Source organism: Apostichopus japonicus, chromosome 22 (genome assembly GCF_037975245.1).
Source record: "Apostichopus japonicus isolate 1M-3 chromosome 22, ASM3797524v1, whole genome shotgun sequence".
Taxonomy (NCBI): Eukaryota; Metazoa; Echinodermata; class Holothuroidea; order Aspidochirotida; family Stichopodidae; genus Apostichopus; species Apostichopus japonicus.
In genome coordinates this window covers 7,253,278-7,279,421 of record NC_092582.1, presented here as the reverse complement: position 1 = coordinate 7,279,421, position 26,144 = coordinate 7,253,278, and the positions used below count along the sequence as shown (strand labels likewise).

At 36.8% G+C, this 26,144-nt stretch overlaps 1 protein-coding gene across 1 annotated transcript; it reads right to left on the bottom strand.

Annotated features, from left to right (window-relative positions):
- Positions 1-3,967: 3,967 nt before the first annotated feature.
- On the bottom strand, positions 3,968-7,517 carry LOC139963550 (uncharacterized). Its single transcript, XM_071964405.1, has 5 exons — positions 7,433-7,517; positions 6,409-6,569; positions 5,330-5,434; positions 4,519-4,707; positions 3,968-4,156 (listed from the first exon to the last, which is right to left on the bottom strand). Exons 1-5 carry the CDS (start codon positions 7,449-7,451, stop codon positions 3,983-3,985), a joined length of 648 nt encoding a protein of 215 aa, XP_071820506.1. The 5' UTR covers positions 7,452-7,517; the 3' UTR covers positions 3,968-3,982.
- Between the last annotated feature and the right edge of the window lie 18,627 nt (positions 7,518-26,144).

Genomic DNA, 26,144 nt, shown 5'->3' with positions numbered 1-26,144 from the left:
TGGGTTGTACATGCGTTGTACAGGAGCTGTGGGTAAGGAGCTATGATAGGATAGGTGGGATATGAATGTTTCATGATATCAAGTTATAATATGTACTAGCGGCAATATTGCTAGGATATCAATTCATGCTGTAAATATCAATATATTAAGTGATGCCCTAATTGCATATGTGTCAATCAAGCACAGGTTCGCAGGTAAATGAAGATGGTGAATATCCGTCTTATGTTGATGCAGTATTTTAAGTCGTCACCATCAGTAGATGTATACTATGTGCTGATGAATATCAGTTTTGATATTTATTCCCTGCCAAACGCAAAGGAAGCATATGTGATGGTAATGCTATATATTTTTGTCTATGTGATGCATTGGCTTGTAGACATGATAGATCAAGAAGTACTTTGTTTATCAACTTCACATGTAATATGACAGTTTGAGTATTAAAAAAATATCTTGTTTTCTATGGAGGTCTAAGGCCAGCAATAGTCTCTAAAGAAAAGTTAAAATAGTTGACAGAGGTCAAGATCTGAAAATATTAAAGTTTGGATGCAATTTATACTTGAAGTTTGGACTAACATTTATTGCGCATGACAAATCTTCTTTTGGGAGGGGGTTTATTTAAAACATGAAGTCATTAAAGTAGTTTATGGCTCACAAAACTGATAATCAATCTGTTTGCCTATGATTTTAATTTAGATTGTAATCCTGCAAGTGACTGCAAGCCTCTTTGCAGTTTAAAAGATGAAACTATATTTATGTCCATTTAGTCATTTATTTGTAGAAAAAATGTGCACAATTACAATGACTGCATCACTGGAACAGTCACACCATGTAGCCCATTCAGTTGATTTACTGTATTTTCTTTCCGGACGTCCTCCCCCCCCCCCCACTCCAACGGAAGAGGAATCCACAATACACCCTAGTGCTACATTTCAATCGAGGTGTGTGGTACTTAGTTGGTATAGAGTCACATGACCGAGCTGTTAATTTCTTTCCTGGGTGACTTTTCTTAAAAAGTATTTTCTCAGATAACTCAGCGTTTCCAAAACGAGAACATTGTCGTGTTGCCCTCTTCAGTTCTCACTGTCTCGGGGAAGAAAAATTTCTTTAACTATTACGTAGTCTTTCGTCAAGCAGAGGTAATCACATACTGCTGGTTGTCTTGATCGGATTATGAGCAGCAACACCCCCCCCCCCTTTCCCATCCACTACACAACCACTCTTTCCTCCTGAAAACTAAAGCACACTTTTCAAATATTATAACTAAAATATAATGAAGTGCAATAATTGCTACATGTCCAAAGAAAATTAGACGTCCCATAAATTTACGATTTTGCTAAGTCTTTACGTCCAGGATGACAGCTGTACTGAAAAATGGACCCATGATTTAGAAAATATCACCCCTACCCCATCCCACACCCACGACCAGCCAGTTGGGACAATGTCCTAATGCTAATACACCTTATGCCGTTCTTCAATTGATTTAAGGCACTCTTACTAACAGTACAAACAGTTCTTCACCTTTATGAATATTCATACTGCCCGTACTATCGGTATGCTAGTGAACAGTATAAACAAAATCATACCATCTCAGTGAGTAATCACTACTTCACGTTGTTCATATGTCATCAAATTTCGAATGAACCCTCAAACGATCGATGAATACATGCCATTGGGTGGCCATTAGCACTATTTCGAGAATTCAGCCCTCACTGTAAAAGGTTAAAGGTTAACATTTTGCATTATTTTTTTATTCAGATTGATGATATTCAGGACTTGATAGTGAAACATGCCGAATTCACATTCATGATGGAGGACGCTATCAGACTTGTTCAAAGTGATGAATTTGGGCTGAAGAGTCAGCCAGAGAATATGACCACCTATAAAGCAGCCCTGTCATCTTTTGTCGGCTATATTACTCGACTTCAAGCAACTCTCTCCACTATAGAAAAGTTTCACCAATAATATTATAATCAAGAGAGTCTGAAGATAAGGCCCAATAGTTAATGATGGTTGCAGCTGCTAAAATTGTTCAAAGTTAAATTTCCTGTGGGTTCTAACCTTCCTGGCTACTTCTAGCGTTTTTGGCAAACGTTTACTTGCAGACAATTAAATGTCTGAATGAGGAAAATGATTTCGTGTGGAGCAGTAGAATTGAAGTTTGAATGTGGGATCGATTATTTGACATAAAGGGATATTAGTACAGTATAGTAATGAACTGTGAAGCAAAGAGCACAGAAGTTATTCTTTGTTACTCGTTCATCATTGTTTCAAGACGAAACCATTTTTTATTTTTTGTCTACAATGGAGATTGTTCTGAATCGAATTAACCTTGTGCCTTCTGTTTACATGCCGAGTTTAGTTTTATGGAGAGAGATGTACAAAATTATTTTCAGGTAGCTGCTTTTGCCTCCAAACATGTTGAGTGTATGATTCCCACAAATCTTGTAACACAAGGGGGTGGGGGGGTGCTTTACGGTTTCTTACAAAAATGTTGACATGATTGGGTCTTTACAAGGTTTTATCTATAGCTACGTTGAACTTAAGAACGACAGTACTTCAGAAATGGGAGAAGGTTGGGTGGATAGGGGTGGATTAATGCCTTGTATGATCAGAATGATGTTCTCTAACACCAAGCCAGAATTGTTTCAATAATAAACGGAAAAGTACCCCCATCCTTCAATCATAGGCGGAAAGGGATAGGGGATAACATAGAGAGAGAGGAGGGGGGTTGGAATAGTGAAAGAGAGAGATTGGGAAAAAGAGAGATAGAGATAAAATGTGGAAATAAAATAATAACGATATTTTAAAGTGCCGTATTCCTGTTTATTTAGCGATCACTTACAGTATATATAAAATACCAATAACATGTACGACATATTTGCAAAACATATTTAAAACTATTAGTTATTTATTTAATTAAATTAGTTATATAGTTATGTAACTAACAAGAAGACACAATTTTTGGAAACACAGCAGTACGCTTGACTAAGTAACGTTACTATTAGACACAATATGCCTCTCACCAGAAGAAAAATATATAAAACTGTAGGGACGGATATTTGAAAGCAAGTAACAATATGAATCAAATTGAAATGTTTTCCACAAACAAACTTAATTAGCTTAGATTTAAATACCCTTTTCCATAAGAAGGAACTATCCAGAAAGGTAATCATGCTATAAAGTGTTCTTAGGATAATTTAGTGATGATCTTTTGCCAGACAAACTACAGTCAAGAAGAGAAGAAAGGAAAAATAAAATATGTAATTCTTTATAATGATTGATTTTCAAACAAAAATCCAAATGATAACAGTGAGATAGGGATGTAATAGAAATTGTTTTTCCTCTTCTTCTTTGACGTCACTATTGACATCATAAACATGGAACAGTGTAACCATACCGCAAGTAATGATATTGCGCATAAATTGAAAATTACTATCCCAGATATCCCAGAATTATTATCCCAGATAGACCATCAACGTGCCGGGCGGAATGAGTAACATTGACCCAAAATTGTACACGTTGCGAATAATCATAAAAAAAAAATCATGTGATAAAGAAACTTATAGTATAAACTATAAATCACCTCCATCATAAATTAATATAAATTCATGAATATTTCTGATATTATCGTTATAAAATATTTTAGAGTCGACTTTCGTTATAAAGTACTTCCTAGATTGTTTCACCAAATGGAGAATTTACTTACGAGTAATGTAAGTAGTGTTTATATTACTTTCTTGAAACAATTGCACGTAGAAATCCTTTAAAAAAATATAATAAAAATGCTAAGGAACATTAATTAAAAGGCCTTAAAACTAATAAAAAACACAATGTTTTACAAAAGTTTTATGAATGAATATCACAAAGTTTTCTATTATGGATAACAGAATTGCACACACTAATAATGAAAAACAAAAACTTACACAAACTTTTGACATCAAAAGTGAGTTGCCTTTTCGATACTTCGATTGGATGACGAAGCCTAAGACGAAGACAAAGTAACAAAATTCCGTCTTGCTATTCTCAAGTAATAGTCGAACTCTTGTAGTATGTATAAGCCTCGTCTTGTTATGCAGGTCGTGGTAGTTATGTCACATGCGTCAAAGGTCACCTCTTGTACGGATCCAGAGTCAAAGGTACGTCCGAATATTTGGATCTGAATGAAATATTGGATTAGGAAGTTGACAGTTATGAGAATAAATACTGAAACAATATTACAAGAATTTACAGTTATTTCAAAGCAACGTGGCCTATTCCATGTGTTGTGATTTCTTGTATATGTGTTCATGGTTCTAAATTCTTCGCTAAAGTAACAGAAGTATACACATTATTCATCATGTTTTCAAATTATAGAACATTATGTTTGTCTTTTTCAATCTTTTGGGGGAAAGCAGTTTCGTAATTGTAGCTGGAAAATCGTATATTCGGGTAAATGCTTAATTAAGATCAGTTGAATAAAATGATATTTGGCCTTCATTTTTAAGTCTACTTATAAAAATGAAACATAAATATACTCACAATGATATTGATTGTTTTCCTGATATTTACAACGTTTTTGATGATTGTCTCTAGTTGATGTTCATATGTCGTCAGGGAATCATCGACAATCTTGAGGACTAACTCGTCTTGTTGATATAGTCTGAGAGCGCCCTCAGTCAGTTTAAGGTACGTCAAGTGGTTGATCAGCAGATCTGGAATATTACCAATCTAGAAGGCAAAAACAATGAAAGATAGTGAAGTCAGCAATGTTGAGATGACGAGGAAGAGGGAAGAGTAAAGGGTCTACAGATGACCAAAAACTCTTTAAAAGGATTAACGAGGTCTCAACCGTTGGTATAGTCTTTCAAGTGTTGAAGCAATACTATTTAAACACTAAGCTGTATTTGATAGATACAAGTAACGTTGTCTCCCATTGACATGTATGGGCTGACAAGCCTACGTTTGGCCTATCAGGTATTGTAATATCTGCTTTGCTTACATGTTGAGCTGAAGTTGCCAGTTCTTCGCGTTGTGATTGCCTACTATTGACGTATATGTACATCGCCAGCAGCCTAAACCTGTTTAGCAGCCCAGAATGAAGCTTTGTAGTAGCATAACCTTGGTGTGTATGATTAGCTGAAGCGTCCTACATTTGAAAAAAAATTGTGTTAGCCTACTTTCGTTCACACGAGGAGTTGATCTACCGTTAGCTTACTTTCACGACATAGGTTACTATAAATCTATTAATTTATCTCAGTGTTTTCTCCACAAACAATAGTTCGCGATAACAGTTCAATATATAGGGTTAAACAAATTCATTGTCACAATTTGAAGTCAATTTAATGATTACCTCTTCTTGATCAAAAACGCTGACGTCACCAAGGTGTGCATCCAAACCAGAAATAGAATCGACAGAGGAATGATGAATTACTCCACTTACATCACGTGTTTGAGTCTGCGTAGTAAAAATATACAACTTCATGGTCAGTAATCAAACTAAAGGGATAAGTTCAGAAATGTAATTCTAATAATTCAACAGTTTGGGAACGAAGCATGTGCATGTACATTCTTCATATTAAGTCTTCAACAATTAACAATTTCTGGCGACAGACAACCGGTCACACCGTCACAGTCTCAATGGAATGATACTGTTGTTGAGAGTATCAGTTAAATCGTTTGATTTTCGTTTACCCCTTCTCACCCTCCCCCACCCCGACACCCTATCTTAATTTAATTTCCTTAAAAAGGAAATTATGTCAATTAAACGCAGTGTCAGCTTCGTAATTTGTTTGATTATTTATTACCCTTTGAATTACTGAGATATAACGATTGAAGTATTAACAAGTCTCAGAGTCAGAAAGGGGGAGGATGAGAGGGAGAGGGTGGGGTCACACCACTTTTTCCACCACACATAAAGAGTTACAAGCAAAACCTTTCTTTCAGACCTAATTTTAGCCTAGATATCACTCAGAATGCACAATTTTCACGTCTCAAGTTTGATAGCATTTCATCTTGTTTTTACCCATACTGTTGTCCCTAGACATGCAAGGGGTGGTGGGCTGCTTCCACGACCCCACTTCCACATCCACTCCTCCTTAAAATCCTGGATCCGCCCCTGAATTACATATGGTTTCGTGCAACGTATGTTTAGATACGTGCCTCCTCCATCGATAGCAGCATTTACTATAGTACTTTGACGTCATTTTGACGTCAAATATGTCGTTATGAGTTTATTGAAAGGTCATGGGCAGTTTAACATGAATAGACGCAACTAAAACTCTGTATTCACGCATCCAAGCGTTTCATAGAACCGAACAAGAAACAAAAACAAATTGAGCGTATTATTGGGCTCAAAGTAATATATATTCTATATAGAGTGTGTTAGCCGAAGAATTAATAGTGCTACTACACCTGCATAATATTACTCACAATAGCAGACGACAGTTCATCACGTGATACTTGCAGTTGGTTACAGCTAACTAGCATACGTAGGTAGAGGCTTCGAAGACGATGACTGGTCGCTGTCGTTGTTTGTGTTGAAGACAAAGCAATAAACGCCAATAGAGAGAAAATTCCAAAGAACTTGTTTCCTAAGAAATAGCACAAAAAAAAAAGCAAAATTAAATCATATTGTCATAATGGCTTGAACGTATGTGAGTATGAAGGAAAGAAAACTACCTCAAAAGGATAGAGAATATTTGCGAAAGAAATACGTAAAGAAATGTTGTAAAGAGCAATTTACAGCTTTATGTCACTATCAAACCTTGCGTACATTTATAAAAAACGCCGTATTACGATGTAAGATTTAATCCGTGTACTTCAAGGCTAAAATAGTGACAACTTTATTGTTGACATGGCTAAACTTGAAATTTTGCCTCTCGACTTTGCATTTCTTCGACATCACTGAACACAACACATATATAAGAACCAAGAAGGACTGACGACGCATTATTGTCCTGACTACAGTTTTACACGTACACCGGTATTTATTCAGACGAAACTGGATTCCTGATTTGAATATTAACTTCCAAGGGTCGGAGTGTCAACTAATCTTTCAAAATAAATCATTCGATCCATTAAGTTTAAGATTTTCTGCATCCGTGACATTTCAGTTCATGTATCAGATCCAGACTGCATTATTAGCCTATACAGTATACAGTATAGGCCTATATTATATTTACTAACATTTAAATTTGCTATAAGTATATAGTATTTCCCATCATTATATCTGACTCTGAAAGACTTTGAAAAATGATCTGATTATTAGTCTTACTGGCAATAACGATAGCAAATTCAGTCCCATGTTCTAATATTCAAAGTATAGGTTAAAGTTAGATCTTCAATGAATTTTTAAGAAAGTTAACAATACAGATATTTAAAAGTATGCATTCTATGTAATGCATAATCAGTAATGGTATATGATGTATAAATAATAATGAACACAGTAACGTACCGTTTGTGTAAGAAGCCATTTTTCTTGTAGAATACTTGACAGGTGTGGTAACTAATGTATAGTTAATTCAGCTTTTGAGTACTGGCTGTCACTTCTAGTTTAACAAATAATTTTCAAATCAATCGTATTTATACTATTAGGTAATAGGATCACGCCTTAGAACAAATTTCTTACCTTTAGGTTGCAACTTTGCGGTCATTCCGCGATATCACATGTTCCGGTTTCTTTAATAACAGAACAACAATAGGTGCGATTTGTTCGAAAATGTCAAAGCCGGATATATTTGTTTTAATCGATTCCATATCTACCGTGCTCAATGTAGGCACCATCCGCGTGATAACATGGTTAAATCCACCCTGTACGGGGGGACAGCAAGATGTGTGTATTTTTTTTTTTTTTAGCATTTTCAGATATTCATTGCTCCCTGAATGGCAGTGATTTTCAAGAACAAGAACGGTTATGTTAAAGTTTAACGCATGCATATTTAGAGCTAGAGTTAGAGCTAGAGCAGTACAGGGGGAAGAGTCACCTTATCCTACCGGTTCATACGTCTCTTGTCTGACTTTGGTGACTTTTCCTGCAACTTATGAAAGATAAAACAGCAAAACAAGAGCAAGGCCACATTGATGTTATGATGTAATCAAGATGGCGTTCATCATACACCCATGGTTGTGTTACATGTATACCACACTTTATTTATTTGGTCATTCGAAACTGCACTTTAACACGTCTCGTTGTGAACCAGCTGGTGACCAATCTATAAGTAGCCCGAAAATAATCAGTTCTATAGTGAACTAGAGGGAAATAGAGTGAATCTATATAAGAACTCTTAGATCACATTATCCGACTGCGGGCTCTCTGATTTAAATCTAGACTGTCTTGTTGAATCTCGTCGCCATTTTAGGAATCCATATGTAACTGCCTATACACGTGGCGAGGACCTGTTTAATTAATAGTAGACATGAAGTACAAGAACAAGAACAAAGAATAAGTATGAGTATGAGTAAGAGTAAGAGTACAAATCCATGAAAATGAATAACCAACATTATGGCGGTGTCATCACATGCTTTATATTTTTTTCTTTGTTTGTATCGATCGTTCGTAGTGGTCAATAAAGTGCAAAGTTATCAGAACTGGCCAGAATACAAGTTTGGCACTAACTGCTGAAAGCATCAAAAGTATCAAATTCATCTCTTAGGTTCTATCTTTTATTCCCAGTTACAGAAAAGATTAAAGAGAGGATCTTACAATGAGGATAAATAAGTTGGGGGTGAAAGAAAAATTCAATCCAAAGCAAATGTTGAAGTTTGAGTATATTGGTCTATCATTTGACTTTAGAAATGCATTTGTAATCAATACTGATGACATACTTTCAACCAAAAAAACAAACCATGAGTTGTAGAGCAAAGCTATAGTACATTAGAGTGGTCGTTCAAATATTCACGGTTTTCACCATCCACAGTTATAACAGTATTACTCTCTGAGGCATAAATTGTCTACCTTGTCCCTCACTTATATCTGACCGAAAAGATAAAGAAAAAAAAACAGACATTAACCCCCCCTCTCCCCCCTTCCCAAGAAGATTTTACACCAACAAATCATAAGTGAATTATTTTCAGCGTTAATAATAAATGTGTGCACAACTCGGTTACATTTCCATTCTGAGCAATGACGAGCACCCCGTTCTCCACACCTCGATAGGACACTTGGGATCCAAAATGTCCCAATTCGATATTTCGTGGACACTCCATTGGCAAATCCAAGAGAGGATCCCAAGTTGATCTTTTTGGTGCCACTATTGGTTCTGAAGGGGTCTGAAAGACCACAATATCATATAAATATTTTGATGTTTTCATATCCTTATTTTACCTTGACCCTTTCTTACATGCCCCTCACTTTGTCCCCTTCATCGTAGCACTTGACTTATCTTGCAACAACTGCTTCCGTTTCTTTCAGTTTCCTATTTGTTTGGTTTCATTTTTCTTTTTTTCTGAAGCGGACGTACGGTAACCAAAACGCCGGTGGGGTAAAGATGTGCATACATATTTGTATTCTGCTCAATAGATAACTTATTAGAAGTTTTCCCTTGTGGTTAGCAATGATACCGTCGACGTTTTACTTATAGAAAAGAATGTATAAGTGAAACTAAAGTCTTCATGAAAGAGTGGGGGAAAAATCCCGGTTCTTTCCGGTTGTGATCTAATCTTAGTTTATTCCACGAAATACTCTTATTATATAAATGTCAGTAATTGTATGATATAAATAAAGATGTTATGTATATTTAGGGGTCCCCAAATTGTGATGATTTCGATATTTTAACCCACGGATAACAACGTCCAGTTATGATTGTGCATGAATAATATAACAAGTTTACCAATATGACTACAGCTTAGTCTGTTGTATTTAACCAACAACCGGTTTTTTTTCTCGATTGCAAAGTTAGCGTTAGATCAAGTTCAACTTAGATGAAGTAAGGACGAAGGGACCTAAGTTAAAACCTCTTGAACCGGTCATGCGTGTCAGACGGTGGTTGGCGGTGGGAGGTAAAGAACATTTATGGGTTTCAATAACCGGTTAAGTGGCAAAACAATTAAGTGGTTTAAACTAAATATCAATAAAGTCCATGTTTTTTGGGTGACTGGTGTTGGAGCAGCCTACTAGAAGGAGAGATGCAGCAATGTAATTGGGCTCCCAAGTGAGAGTCCAAACCCACAAAGCGATTTAGTATCTATGATATAAATCGTTACTATGTTGGTATTTTTATTTTCAATTGGTTACATGATAATGCTCCGTCGACTTTTCGTAACTATTTTCAGTTACGTAACGATCCTTATCCTAACTGTGCGCCAAATCACTTGACTGTTCCTTACTTTAGACTTAGGTCTTCACAACTTGGTATTCGTTATGTCGGCGTAAAACTTTGGAAATCCTTCCCTACTACCATTACTGGTTGTAAAACTTTGAACACCTTCAAAAAACGTCTTAAAGAGTATCTTATATCAAACTATCATTGATTTTGTATTTCCTTTCTTTGCCATCTTTGTTCTGTTTTCTCTGTATACTTAAGCTTTCTTTCTATATTTTATTTGTAAAGGGGTGTCAACGTAAACAAGCTCTGCAGAGCTTCTTGTTGGCACTCCTCAATCTCTTGTTCTCTTGTAAATTTACCCACGTCTATTGTCAAAGTTGCATACTTTAATACAAGAGATTGAAATAAAGTCTTATGAATTGAAAAAAATGAATTGAATTGATTGATTGTTATCCGATTCGACCAGCAATTTCCGCAAGCTTCCTAACTGAAGTCACTTGTAAACCTGCAGGCGAGATCGTCTCTCAAGGGGGTATGTTCAGTAGACCGATTATTTTTAACCGATTGTGTTCAACGTTATTGACAGGGAGTGAACTCCCAAAAGCTGCACAGATTTTGGCGACCGTATGCTAGCGATTTTGAAACACATCAACACATGTCGGAAGAGAAATACTTACTTTTAGTTTACTCTGTGGAGTATATCTTAGAACCCTATATCTGTGTGTAGGTGGCGAAGTTATCGCAAGCTCGTGAATCCTATATAGCTCTATTTCAGCGAGTGGATAGAACAAAAGTACATATGGACACCCGATTCTGGTGTCGTCACGATAACTATCGTGGTTCTTGCTAATGGTGATCCACGATAGTTATCGTGCTGTGTTATAACTTCATCACACATGTTATGAATTTCACGATTACTATCGTGGACCCTTACAAGCCATTCAAGGAGACTTTTGATAGTCGGATATCACAGAAGGCGACTGGGATGCTAACTCTAAAGACATTGACAATTTCTACCGACATGATTGTTGTTGCCAACATACACTATACACTGTGCTGTAAGCCTTTAACCAACATCAAACAAGTTAAATGCCTGGTTATACGCAGAATCGAATTAGATAATAAGTCAACCAGGACTCTGCCAACCCTTCCGACCTGGGTAATATTCATGTAGTAAGTGCATTTATGTCATAGTGAAATTGATAGGCGTATGTTAAAGATAACAGATACCAGTTCTACTAGGTTTCAGTTGTGTTCCGCATACGTTACTTTCCGCTGATTACTTTCCGCTGAAAAATTCTGCGGAAAACACCTTTTTTTTCACCTTCCTGTATACTATATTTTCCGCATATTTTAGGATACCAAATTCAGGCAGGATGAGTTCATGTCAGAAAAGTTAAGCTGCTTATAATACAGAGGCTTGGGGGTGTGTAATTAGGGATTATTAAAGAAGTATGTGGTGGTCGGCCGATAAAAGGGCAAAGGGACACCCGCGTTATGAAGGATTGACTATCTAATAAAGTATTAAAACTGCGGTCGGCGTAATGATAGTTTTAAAAAAAAGTTGTAAAAGGCGGTATCTTTGATTTTCGCTGGAAATGGCTGTATAAGTAAGGGCTGTTTTAATAGTCGAACACGCATTTTGCACCGCCTTTCTTACGAGTTACATCTGAAATCATGGCCGATTTATCCTGTTACAGTTAAATCCTATCTTCTCCACCTTCCAAAATCATTCCATGTGCCTAATCAATTCAGTAAGTGATTCTGTCCCTCCAATAAAAAAACGTTACTTTCCGCTGAAAAAAAAGTTGTTTTCCGCTGACAAATTTGTTTGCGGAAAACACCGTTTTGTTTCAGCGGAAAGTAACGTGTGCGGAAAACAACGGTACCCGTTCTACTACTACTTACTAGCCTAACGTAAGGCCTTACTGTTCGTAGGCCTAGGCCTAACTACTCGTAGTCGTACAGTAGGATATGCCTAATTGAAATTCGGCTACTTAGGGCCTAGTACTACTACTACTACTAATAGTGGTACCAATGTTATTGTTCAGAGAAGTGTAACTTGTTTTGTTAGGTTATATGCCTAGTTTTTAGTCGGGTTATGATCACTGACCATATCACACAGTGCCATTCTTTTGGGCATAGGCTAGGCCTAGGCCTATCTTAATTTGGTCCCTTGGTGACGAAAGTGGGGATTCTACAAGTACAAGGCTACATGATGTCACAAGTGCACACTGGCTTGCTTTTAAGTGTTCATACAGGACAGGTGTACAAGACACGACTGCAAGTACATTTCGGATTAAAGGGCAAAGGGACGCTGTTATTGGTAATGTGAAAATATCACAAAGGACACCCACCCCCCGCCCGTCCCCTAAAGGATGAAACTTAGCGAGACCAAATCGTCACATCAGCTCACCTTTTTTCACCTTCATGCCATATCGGAAACTACAACCAAATAAGGTGGCGCTGTTAAAATAAAATTAAACTTGTGCTTACAGCCTAAGCTACAACCTAAGCTATCCTAATAATAGTCTAGTCTCGGAGTTACATTTTATCCTGCTACAGTCTTCTCCATCCTCCTAAATCCTTCCATGTGCCTAATCATTTCAGTAAGCACTTTGCTCCTCCCACCCCCACCCCCCCCCCCTCAAAAAACAGTACTTTCCGCTGAAAAAAAATTTCCGCTGACAAATTTGTGTGCGGAAAACAACGTTTTGGTTCAGCGGAAACGTTTTGTTTCAACGAAACAGAAATTTCACCACAATCCTGGGATATATACATGTTACATATTACTGGAATGGTCTACATTTTTTGTGCATGTTTGTGAATCTGCATATTGCTATGGTGATCTTGTTTAACCAAATAGTGTGTTGAAGGATAAATAATCTGTTGGCATGTGCTTTACCTGTACAATGCTATTTGTTCGATATTGGTGGACTTTAACACAGTTGTATAAAAACAAAGCATTTACAGTAACTGAAAACATAGTGCACACCAATTTTCATTGTTAAACTACAAACTGCACCTTTTCTTTTTTAAAAGTATGTAATTATTGTAGTTAATCTCTACTGCAGTGATTCCTATAAATGGTTGTTGGTAAATGAGATGGTAACAAATACAGGTTTAGTGAGTATTTATCAAAATTCCAAAAGAAGATATTTTTTACACATGTATGTGTTTTGGGTGATAGTGATAGCTAGTGATAGCTAGTTGCAAGTACCTTGTCATTCTCTCTCAAATTCCAAAATTGAAGACTCCCCTAGCCCCTCTCCTTCCCTTAATTAAGGAAACTTTACATTTACCTATTAAAGTTCTTCATGTTATTCATCTTCAAAAGTTTCCCTGCAAATATGCCTCCGTAGAAGACTTTTTTTCATTAGAAGAAGCATGAACAAATACCTATATGTGACAAAATGCCTATCTGTGGTCAATAAGCCACATGTTTCAACTGAAAATATATGTGACGGAGCAGTACCATCAAACTCCATCTATGTATCATCTGGCTCATGAGGTCAGCATAGAGAAACTTCCAGCACCAAGAAGGAGGAAGAGGTCAGTGCATGGAAAAATTTTAGACGAAATGTTCAAACAGCATACATTGAATCCTCCGTACCCTCTTACACCGGTTGCCAGTTTTGTTCCCAACCCTCCCCTTGAAGTATTGGTCATCTGCTTCAACTGCGACACTCGACCAGTGATGTGCCCTTGATGAGCAGTGGAAAAGCTAGCACTGAATACAAGTTTCACAACTTGGTGCAGTATAAGGTATGCTACTATATTTTCCTTACTTCAGAATCTGTACCTTTATGTATATGGTTTGCATGGGTTGTACATGCGTTTAATAGGAGCTGTGGGTAAGGAGCTATGATAGGATTGGTGGGATATGAATGTTGCATGATATCAAGTAATAATATGTACTAGCTGCAATATTGCTAGGATATCAATTCAAGCTGTAAATATCAATATATTAAGTGATGCCCCAATTGCATATGTGTCAATCAAGCACAGGTTCGCAGGTAAATGAAGATGGTGAATATCCGTCTTATGTTGATGCAGTATTTTAAGTCGTCACCATCAGTAGATGTATACTATGTGCTGATGAATATCAGTTTTGATATTAATTCCCTGCCAAACGCAAAGGAAGCATATGTGATGGTAATGCTATATATTTTTGTCTATGTGATACATTGGCTTGTAGACATGATAGATCAAGAAGTACTTTGTTTATCAACTTCACATGTAATATGACAGTTTGAGTATTAAAAAAATATCTTGTTTGCTATGGAGGTCTAAGGCCAGCAATCAAGGGCGTAGGAACCGGGGGGCTGGGGGGCGCCAGCCCCCCAGTAAAAAATGTGGAGGGGCGGAAGTATTATTCCGCCCCCCCGGTTCGCAAGTCAGAAAACCCCTTTTTCATTTCTAAATGAGAAAAAAAATCTCATTTGGAGCACCAAATTGCATCTAAGGCCAGGTGAAAATACAAAATTAAGTTTACAAAATGGAGTGGATGTTGAAGTGTGCTATATTGCACCAAATTGCATCTGAGGCCACCTGGAAATGCAAAAAAAAACCAAAGGGGAGGGGGACACCCCCTCCCCTTAAACCCCTCCCCCAGGCCGTCCATCAGTCTTCAGCCCCCCCCCCCACCACTTAAAAGTACCTTCCTACGCCACTGCCAGCAATGGTCTCTAAAGAAAAGGTAAAATAGTTGACAGAGGTCAAGATCTGAAAACATTTAAGTTTGGATGCAATTTATACTTGAAGTTTGGACTAACATTTATTGCGCATGACAAATTTTCTTTTGGGAGGGGTTTATTTCAAACATGAAGTCCTTAAAGTAGTTTATGGCTCACAAAACTAATCATCAATCTGTTTGCATATGATTTTAATTTAGATTGTAATCCTGCAAGTGACTGCAAGCCTCTTTGCAGTTTAAAAGATGAAACTATATTTATGTCCATTTAGTCATTTATTTGTAGAAAAAATGTGCACAATTACAATGACTGCATCACTGGAACAGTCACACCATGTAGCCCATTCAGTTGATCTCCTGTATTTAGTATTTGTACAGTGCATGGATGCATTGTTAGTATTTACTTATTGTTCAACAGGAGAACACACTTACTTCATAATTTCTAGGACAAGAAAAACTTGAAGAGGAGGGCAGTGTGTGACCATGGCCTATCTGTGTGTGTGTGTGTTTCTGTTTGAATAGTGATCTGTTGCATAATGGTCAAAGGAGAGGCGGGGAAAAACACAATTTTTGTTTGAAAATGACCGGACGTGCTTACATTCCTTGATAATTTAACTATTTAATCTTTACAAAAGTTCTGCAATATTCTTCTGTTGTAATGGCTGAACGTGTTCCTTTACATGGTAGGATTCTTTCCGGACGTCCTCCCCCCCCCCCCACTCCAACGGAAGAGGAATCCACAATACACCATATTGCTACATTCCAATCGAGGTGTGTGGTACTTAGTTGGTATAGAGTCACATGGCCGAGCTGTTAATTTCTTTCCTGGGTGACTTTTCTTAAAAAGTATTTTCTCAGATAACTCAGCGTTTCCAAAACGAGAACATTGTCGTGTTGCCCTCTTCAGTTCTCACTGTCTCGGGGAAGAAAAATTTCTTTAACTATTACGTAGTCTTTCGTCAAGCAGAGGTAATTACATACTGCTGGTTGTCTTGATCGGATTATGAGCAGCAACACCCCCCCCCCCTTTCCCATCCACTACACAACCACTCTTTCCTCCTGAAAACTAAAGCACACTTTTCAAATATTATAACTAAAATATAATGAAGTGCAATAATTGCTACATGTCCAAAGAAAATTAGACGTCCCATAAATTTACGATTTTGCTAAGTCTTTACGACCAGGATGACAGCTGTACTGAAAAATGGACCCATGATTTAGAAAATATCACCCCTACCCCATCCCACACCCACGACCAGCCAGTTGGGACAATGTCCTAATGCTAATACTCCTTATGCCGTTCTTCAATTGATTTTAGGCACTCTTACTAACAGTACAAACAGTTCTTCACCTTTATGAATATTCATACTGCCCGTACTATCGGTATGCTAGTGAACAGTATAAAACAAAATCATACCATCTCAGTGAGTAATCACTACTTCACGTTGTTCATATGTCATCAAATTTCGAATGAACCCTCAAACGATCGATGAATACATGCCATTGGGTGGCCATTAGCACTATTTCGAGAATTCAGCCCTCACTGTAAAAGGTTAAAGGCTAACATTTTGCATTAATTTTTTATTCAGATTGATGATATTCAGGACTTGATAGTGAAACATGCCGAATTCACATTCATGATGGGGGACGCTATCAGACTTGTTCAAAGTGATGAATTTGGGCTGAAGAGTCAGCCAGAGAATATGACCACCTATAAAGCAGCCCTGTCATCTTTTGTCGGCTATATTACTCGACTTCAAGCAACTCTCTCCACTATAGAAAAGTTTCACCAATAATATTATAATCAAGAGAGTCTGAAGATAAGGCCCAATAGTTAATGATGGTTGCAGCTGCTAAAATTGTTCAAAGTTAAATTTCCTGTGGGTTCTAACCTTCCTGGCTACTTCCAGCGTTTTTGGCAAACGTTTAATTGCAGACAATTAAATGTCTGAATCAGGAAAATGATTTCGTGTGGAGCAGTACAATTGAAGTTTGAATGTGGGATCGATTATTTGACATAAAGGGATATTAGTACAGTATAGTAATGAACTGTGAAGCAAAGAGCGGGAGCAGAAGTTATTCTTTGTTACTCGTTCATCATTGTTTCAAGACGAAACAATTTTTTTATTTTTTGTCTACAATGGAGATTGTTCTGAATCGAATTAACCTTGTGCCTTCTGTTTACATGCCGAGTTTAGTTTTATGGAGAGAGATGTACAAAATTATTTTCAGGTAGCTGCTTTTGCCTCCAAACATGTTGAGTGTATGATTCCCACAAATCTTGTAACACAAGGGGGTGGGGGGGTGCTTTACGGTTTCTTACAAAAATGTTGACATGATTGGGTCTTTACAAGGTTTTATCTATAGCTACGTTGAACTTAAGAACGACAGTACTCCAGAAATGGGAGAAGGTTGGGTGGATAGGGGTGGATTAATGCCTTGTATGATCAGAATGATGTTCTCTAACACCAAGCCAGAATTGTTTCAATAATAAACGGAAAAGTACCCCATCCTTCAATCATAGGCGGAAAGGGATAGGGGATAATATAGAGAGAGAGGGGAGGGGGGTTGGAATAGTGAAAGAGAGAGATTGGGAAAAAGAGAGATAGAGATAAAATGTGGAAATAAAATAATAACGATATTTTAAAGTGCCGTATTCCTGTTTATTTAGCGATCACTTACAGTATATATAAAATACTAATAACATGTACGACAGATTTGCAAAACGTATTTAAAACTATTAGTTATTTATTTAATTAAATTAGTTATATAGTTATGTAACTAACAAGAAGACACAATTTTTGGAAACACAGCAGTACGCTTGACTAAATAACGTTACTATTAGACACAATATGCCTCTCACCAGAAGAAAAATATATAGAACTGTAGGGACGGATATTTGAAAGTAAGTAACAATATGAATCAAATTGAAATGTTTTCCACAAACAAACTTAATTAGCTTAGATTTAAATACCCTTTTCCATAAGAAGGAACTATCCAGAAAGGTAATCATGCTATAAAGTGTTTCTTAGGATAATTTAGTGATGATCTTTTGCCAGACAAACTACAGTCAAGAAGAGAAGAAAGGAAAAATAAAATCTGTAATTCGTTATAATGATTGATTTTCAAACAAAAATCCAAATGATAACGGTGAGATAGGGATGTAATAGAAATTGTTGTATTTTCTCTTCTTCTTTGACGTCACTATTGACATCATAAACATGGAACAGTGTAACCATACCGCAAGTAATGATATTGCGCATAAATTGAAAATTACGGCATACACACTGCCCCACCCCCCCCCCCCCATCCCAGATAGACCATCAACGTGCCGGGCGGAATGAGTAACATTGACCCAAAATTGTACACGTTGCGAATAATCATAAAAAAATCATGTGATAAAGAAACTTATAGTATAAACTATAAATCACCTCCATCATAAATTAATATAAATTCATGAATATTTATGATATTATCGTTTTAAAATATTTTAAAGTAGACTTTCGTTATGAAGTTCTTTCTAGATTGTTTCACCAAATGAAGAAACTAATGACGAGTAATGTAAGTAGTGTTTATATTACTTTCTTGAAACAATAGCACATAGGAATCCTTTTCAAAGAAAATAATGTAAATATTGCAAAAGAACATTAATTAAAAGGCCTTAAAACTAATAAAAAAAACAATATACACAATTTTATGATGAATATCACAGTTTGCTTTTATGGATAACAGAATTGCACATACTAATAATGAAAACAGAAAAGTACACACATTTTTGACATCAATAGTGAGTTGCCTTCTCGATGCTTGGGACAAAATGCAACAAACGACTGGATGGCGAAGCCTAAGACGAAGCCATAGTAACAAAATTCCGTCTTGCTATTCTCAAGTAATAGTCGAACTCTTGTAGTATGTATAAGCCTCGTCTTGTTATGCAGGTCGTGGTAGTGATGTCACATGCGTCAAAGGTCACCTCTTGTACGGATCCAGAGTCAAAGGTACGTCCGAATATCTGGATCTGAATGAAATATTTGATTTGATTCATTTATTTGTTTTTCACGTGTAAATTTACAGTGTGAAGGAAGTCTTCCAAAAAGCGTACAACAGCTTATCAAAGTAGAAGACTCCCTGTATAAAGGAAAGAAGAAAAGTATTTACATAACAATACAAAATAGAATAATTCGACAATCAATGAATACTATATATGGTGATAATATTTACGATAATGATTTGTTATCGTGCAAATGAATGGGTGACTTATTAATATCTGGATATAACGTCTTTGGTCAGATGCTTTTTGAATATTTTACTGGATACTTTGGTTTTGAAGCTCTCTGTTATGGAATTCTATGTCTTTATTGCACGATTTCTAAGACGAAGCCTCCCAACTGATGTTTTATAAGAAAAGTAATGTGCATTATCAGCATTCCGTGTGTTGTGGTGATGTATCACACTGTTACTAGTTAAAAAATCATGAAATGTGTTTGGCAATAAGCCATTCCATGCCTTATATGCAAACGTGGCAAGATTTACACGAAAAATGTCGGTAACTTTTAATAAATTGAGATTCTTGAAAAGTTGATTTGTGTGTTAACGAGGTGCAACACGTGAAATGTGGCGCATGGCTTTCTTTTGGAGAATAATAAGAGGATGAAGATTGGTTTCTGGCGTGCCAGACCAGATAATTGAACAATATGAGATGTGTGGAACGACCAGAGTTTGGTAGAGAGTCTTTAATATGCGCTCTCGTAGGAGAAATTTCAACTTTGATAAAATCCCAACGCTTTTCGCTGCTTTCCTGCATACTGTAGAAATGTGCTCATGCCACGAAAGCTTATAATCAATATATACACCTAAAAACTTAGTAGTATAAACTTGTTTTAGAATTATACCACCCATGGTGATATCTTTATCCCAGCTAAAATTTCTGGAAGTATTAAACGCAATATAATTAGTTTTGCCAATATTAAGTGATAGTTTATTGGCAGAAAACCAGTTATTAAATTTACTTAGTTCATTAGAAATTTGAATATGGAATGAATTTGCATTTATATCTGAAAAAAACTGAATGCTCCAAACATGATAGATTGATAAAAATATATATTTATATATTAAAAATAGAGCAGTTCCGTTTGTTGCTGGGAAATCGTATATTCGGGTAAATGCTTAATTAAGATCCGTTGAAAAAAAATGTTTGCCTCAAGTCTACTTATAATATAAAACATAACTATACTCACAATGATATTGATTGTTTTCCTGATATTTACAACGTTTTTGATGATTGTCTCTAGTTGACGTTCATATGTCGTCTGGGAATCATCGACAATCTTGAGGACTAACTCGTCTTGTTGATATAGTCTAAGAGCGCCCTCGGTCAGTTTAAGGAACGTCAAGTGGTTGATCAGCAGATCTGGAATATTACCAATCTAGAAGGCAAAAACAATGAAAGATAGTGAAGTCAGCAATATTGAGATGACGAGGAAGAGGCAGGGGCGTAGCGAAGGGGTTTTTGTTGGGGGGTGTGGAGATTTTTGATTTGCCGACGGATCTGGAAGTGGCGACTGAAATGGGGGAGGGGTCTAAGGGGAGGGGGTGTCCCCCTCCCCTTTGGAAAGTTTTTAGTTTTGAAACGTCCTTAGATGCAATCTGGTGTATATTCTAAGTCAAATTTGATTTTCCGACGGATCTGGAAGTGGTGAATGAAATGGGGGAGGGGTCTAAGGGGAGGGGGTGTCCCCCTCCCCTTTGGAAAGTTTTAAGTTTTGAAACGTCCTTAGATGCAATCTGGTGCATATTTTAAGTCAAATTTGATTTGCCGACGGATCTGGAAGTGGTGACTGAAATGGGGGAGGGGTCTAAGGGTAGGGGGTCTACCCCTCCCCTTTGGAAAATTTTTAGTTTTGAAACGTCCTTAGATGCAATCTGGTGCATATTTTAAGTCAAGTTTGGCACGGAAGAAGCTCCCGTTCTCCTTTTCTCTATTCAGCTTTCCTTCTTTCTTCCCCTTCCGCTCTCTTCACCTTTTCACCTTTTGCCGACAGACCCAAAATTTGCCGACAGCGACCAAATTATTGGGGGGGTGTGACACCCCCCCCCACACCCCCCGCTCGCTACGCCCCTGGGAAGAGGGAAGAGTAAAGAGTCTACAGATGACCAAAAACTCTTTAAAAGGGTTAACGAGGTCTCTGACAGACGCATTGGCTCAACCGTTGGTATAGTCTTTCAAGTGTTGAAGCAATATTATTTAAACACTAAGCTGTATTTGATAGATACAAGTGACGTTGTCTCCCATTGACATGTACTGGCTGACAAGCCTACGTTTGGCCTATTAGGTATTGCAATATCTGCTTTGCTTACATGTTGAGCTGAAGTTGCCAGTTCTTCGCGTTGTGATTGCCTACCATTGACGTATATGTACATCGCCATCAGCCTAACCCTGTGTCGTAGCCCAGTGCCAAGCGTTGTAGTAGCATAACCTTGGTGTGTATTATTAGCTGAAGTGTTCTAAATTTGAAAAATTGTGTTAGACTTAAATTTCGTTCACATGAGCAGTTGATCTACCGTTAGTCTACTTTGACGACAAACTAGATCTATTAATTTATTTCAGTGTTTTCTCCCCCCAAAAATAGTTCGCGATAACAGTTCAATATATAGGGTTAAACAAATTCATTGTCACAATTTGAATGTCAATTCAATATTTACCTCTTCTTGATCAAACACGCTGACGTCACCGAGGTGGGCATTTAAACCAGAAATAGAATCGACAGAGGAATGATGAATTACTCCACTTACATCACGTGTTTGAGTCTGCGTAGTAAAAAAATACAAAACTTCATGGTCAGTAATCTCACCGAAAGGATAAGTTCAGAAATGTAATTCAAGTATTTCAACAGTTTGTGAACGAGGCATGTGCATTTGTATATTCTGCATATTAAGTATTCAACAATTAACAATTTCAGGCGACAGACAACGGGTCACACCGTCACAGTCTCGATGGAATGATACTGTTGTTGAGAGTATCAGTTAAATCGTGAGATGATTTTCGTTTCCCCCTTCTCAACCCCCCCCCCCCCCCCCGAGACTCTATCTTGGTTTAATTTTCTTAAAAAGGTAATTATGGTCAAGAAATGCACTGATAAATACACTATCTCAATGAATTATTGAGATATAGCGATTGAAGTATAATAAAGTCGCTGAGTCAAAAAGGTGGAGGAATCGAGGGCAGAGGGTGGGGTCACACCACTTTCTCAACCACATATAAAGAGTAACAAGCAAAACCATTCTTTCAGACCTAATTTTAGCCTAGATATCCCTCAGAATGCAAAGTTTCCACGCCATTAATTTGATAGCATTTCATCTTATTTTTACCCATAATGTTGCTAGACATGAAAGGGGTGGTGGGCTGCTTCCACGACCCCACTTTCACATCCACTCCTCTACCTCTGAAGTACATGGTTTCGTGCAACATATGTTTAGATACGTGCATCCACCATCGATAGAAGCATTTACTATAGTAGTTTGACGTCATTTTGAAATATGACGTTATGAGTTTATCGAAAGGTCATGGGCAGTTTTGCATGAATAGACGTAATAAAAACTCTGTATTCGCGCATCCAACGGAACCGAACAAGAAACGAAAGAATTTAACTTATTGTACTCAAAGTAATTGTTCCGTCGACTGCGGGCACTGGTATATAGATAGATACAAAATAGATAAGTGCTTGTTTTTGACTTTTACTGTTGTTCACAAAAATTCCATTCTTGAGTTTCATTACTCTATAATGGGAAACTTATGTACACCTATTACATAGATGGTATTTTAACGTAACAACGTCACCGAATACTTCTTGGAAAAGTATTCGTTCCACTTCTTGCATGTTTTTTTTCAATTGAAAAATATTGATAAGGATATCGCAATTTCTAAAGAAAGGATCGAGAGAAATTTACCTCTTTTGAAAGGGAATGAATGATTTTAATTTGAATATTCAAATGTGCTGTCCTTTACTTTGATGGGACAATAACGGAATATTTTCTCCGGCGTCTGAATGGTTAATCCCAATTTGTACATGACTTGACGGAATATATATAATTGAAATCGTAGTGAGTCGGAAAATTCAGAATAGTGAAAAAAACTTCCAGCTTCCACCGGATTCGAACCCGGACCTCTCACTTAATAGGAGGATACCCTAACCGCTAGGCTATGGACGCTGATGGGATGTCCAGAGATTCGAAACCGGTTAAAAAGGTCGTAATTCCACTGTAGGCGTTTTTCACCTTTTTGTTTTGGTGACATATTTGCCTAACCCTAGAGATCAAACACGATGCTAAACAACTCGAAATCATTTGTGATTCCTAAAGCCGGATTTCGAAAGAGATACTTTGAACAGACTTTTGTTCATGAAATGGAGCTAAACGACAAAGACAATCGAATATATATATATATATATATATATATATATATATATATATATATATATATATATATATATATATATATATATATATATATATATAAATACAGGGTGTGTTAGCCGAAGAATTAATTGTGCTGCTACACCTGCATAATATTACTCACAATAGCAGACGAGAGTTCATCACGTGATACTTTCAGTTGGTTACAGCTAACTAGCATACGTAGGTAAAGGCTTCGAAGACGATGACTGGTCGCTGTCGTTGTTTGCGATGAAGACAAAATGATAAACGCCAATAGAAAGAAAAGTCCAAAGATCTTGTTTCCTAAGAAATGGAAAAATTAAGTCATATCGTCACAATGGGTTCAACTTATATCAATGTGAGTATGAAAGAAAGAAAAATACCTCAAAAGGATAAGAAATATTTCAGAAAGAAATACGTAAAGAAATGTTGTATAGAGCAATTAACAGCTTTACGTCTCCTTCAAACCTTGCGTTACATTCATAACAAAATCGCCGTACTACGATGTAAGATTTAATCCGTGTACTTCAAGGCTAAAATGGCGAAAACTTTCTTGTTGACATGAAGATGCTTAAAATTTGCCTCTCGACTTTGCATTTCTTCGACATCACTGAATACAACACATATATAACAACCAAGAAGGACTGACAACGCATTATTGTCCTGACTACAGTTTTACACGTACACCGCTATTTTTTCAGACGAAACTGGATTCCTGATTTGAATATTAACTTCCAAGGGTCGGAGTGTCAATTAATCTTTCAAAATAAATCATTCGATCCATTAAGTTTAAGACTTTCTGCATCCGTGACATTTCAGTTCATGTATCAGATCCAGACTGCATGATTAGCCTATACAGTATACAGTATAGGCCTATATTATATTTACTAACATTTAAATTTGCTATAAATATATAGTATTTCCCATCATTATATCTGACTCTGAAAGACTTTGAAAAATGATCTGATTATTAGTCTTACTGGCAATAACGATAGCAAATTCAGTCCCATGTTCTAATATTCAAAGTATAGGTTAAAGTTAGATCTTCAATGAATTTTTAAGAAAGTTAACAATTCAGATATTTAAAAGTATGCATTCTATGTAATGCATAATCAGTAATGGTATATGATGTATAAATAATAATGAACACAGTAACGTACCGTTTGTGTAAGAAGCCATTTTTCTTGTAGAATACTTGACAGGTGTGGTAACTAATGAATAGTTAATTCAGCTTTTGAGTACTGGCTGTCACTTCTAGTTTAACAAATAATTTTCAAATCAATCGTATTTATACTATTAGGTAATAGGATCACGCCTTAGAACAAATTTCTTACCTTTAGGTTGCAACTTTGCGGTCATTCCGCGATATCACATGTTCCGGTTTCTTTAATAACAGAACAACAATAGGTGCGATTTGTTCGAAAATGTCAAAGCCGGATATATTTGTTTTAATCGATTCCATATCTACCGTGCTCAATGTAGGCACCATCCGCGTGATAACATGGTTAAATCCACCCTGTACGGGGGGACAGCAAGATGTGTGTATTTTTTTTTTTTTTTTAGCATTTTCAGATATTCATTGCTCCCTGAATGGTAGTGATTTTCAAGAACAAGGCCACATTGATGTTATGATGTATATCAAGATGGCGTTCATCATGCACCCATGGTATTGTTACATGTATACCACACTTTATTAATTTGGTAGTTCGAAGCTGCACTGTAACACGTCTCGTTGTGAACCAGCTGGTGACCAATCTATAAGTAGCCCGAAAATAATCAGTTATATAGTGAACTAGAGGGAAATAGAATGAATCTATATAAGAACTCTTAGATCACATTATCCGACTGCGGGCTCTCTGATTTAAATCTAGACTGTCTTGTTGAATCTCGTCGCCATTTTAGGAATCCATATGTAACTGCCTATACACGTGGCGAGGACCTGTTTAATTAATAGTAGACATGAAGTACAAGAACAAGAACAAAGAATAAGTATGAGTAAGAGTAAGAGTACAAATCCATGAAAATGAATAACCAACATTATGGCGGTGTCATCACATGCTTTATATTTTTTTCTTTGTTTGTATCGATCGTTCGTAGTGGTCAATAAAGTGCAAAGTTATCAGAACTGGCCAGAATACAAGTTTGGCACTAACTGCTGAAAGCATCAAAAGTATCAAATTCATCTCTTAGGTTCTATCTTTTATTCCCAGTTACAGAAAAGATTAAAGAGAGGATCTTACAATGAGGATAAATAAGTTGGGGGTGAAAGAAAAATTCAATCCAAAGCAAATGTTGAAGTTTGAGTATATTGGTCTATCATTTGACTTTAGAAATGCATTTGTAATCAATACTGATGACATACTTTCAACCAAAAAAACAAACCATGAGTTGTAGAGCAAAGCTATAGTACATTAGAGTGGTCGTTCAAATATTCACGGTTTTCACCATCCACAGTTATAACAGTATTACTCTCTGAGGCATAAATTGTCTACCTTGTCCCTCACTTATATCTAACCGAAAAGATAAAGAAAAAAACAGACATTAACCCCCCTCTCCCCCCTTCCCAAGAAGATTTTACACCAACAAATCATAAGTGAAATATTTTCAGCGTTAATAATAAATGTGTGCACAACTCGGTTACATTTCCATTCTGAGCAATGACGAGCACCCCGTTCTCCACACCTCGATAGGACACTTGGGATCCAAAATGTCCCAATTCGATATTTCGTGGACACTCCATTGGCAAATCCAAGAGAGGATCCCAAGTTGATCTTTTT

Excerpts from the sequence above, each read along its gene's own strand:
- LOC139963550 (XM_071964405.1), bottom strand. Across the intron at positions 4,708-5,329 it reads GCGTTTTTGATCAAGAAGAG|ATTGGTAATATTCCAGATCT; the intron begins GTAATCATTAAA and ends TTTGCCTTCTAG. Across the intron at positions 4,157-4,518 it reads GGAAAACAATCAATATCATT|ATCCAAATATTCGGACGTAC; the intron begins GTGAGTATATTT and ends TATTTCATTCAG.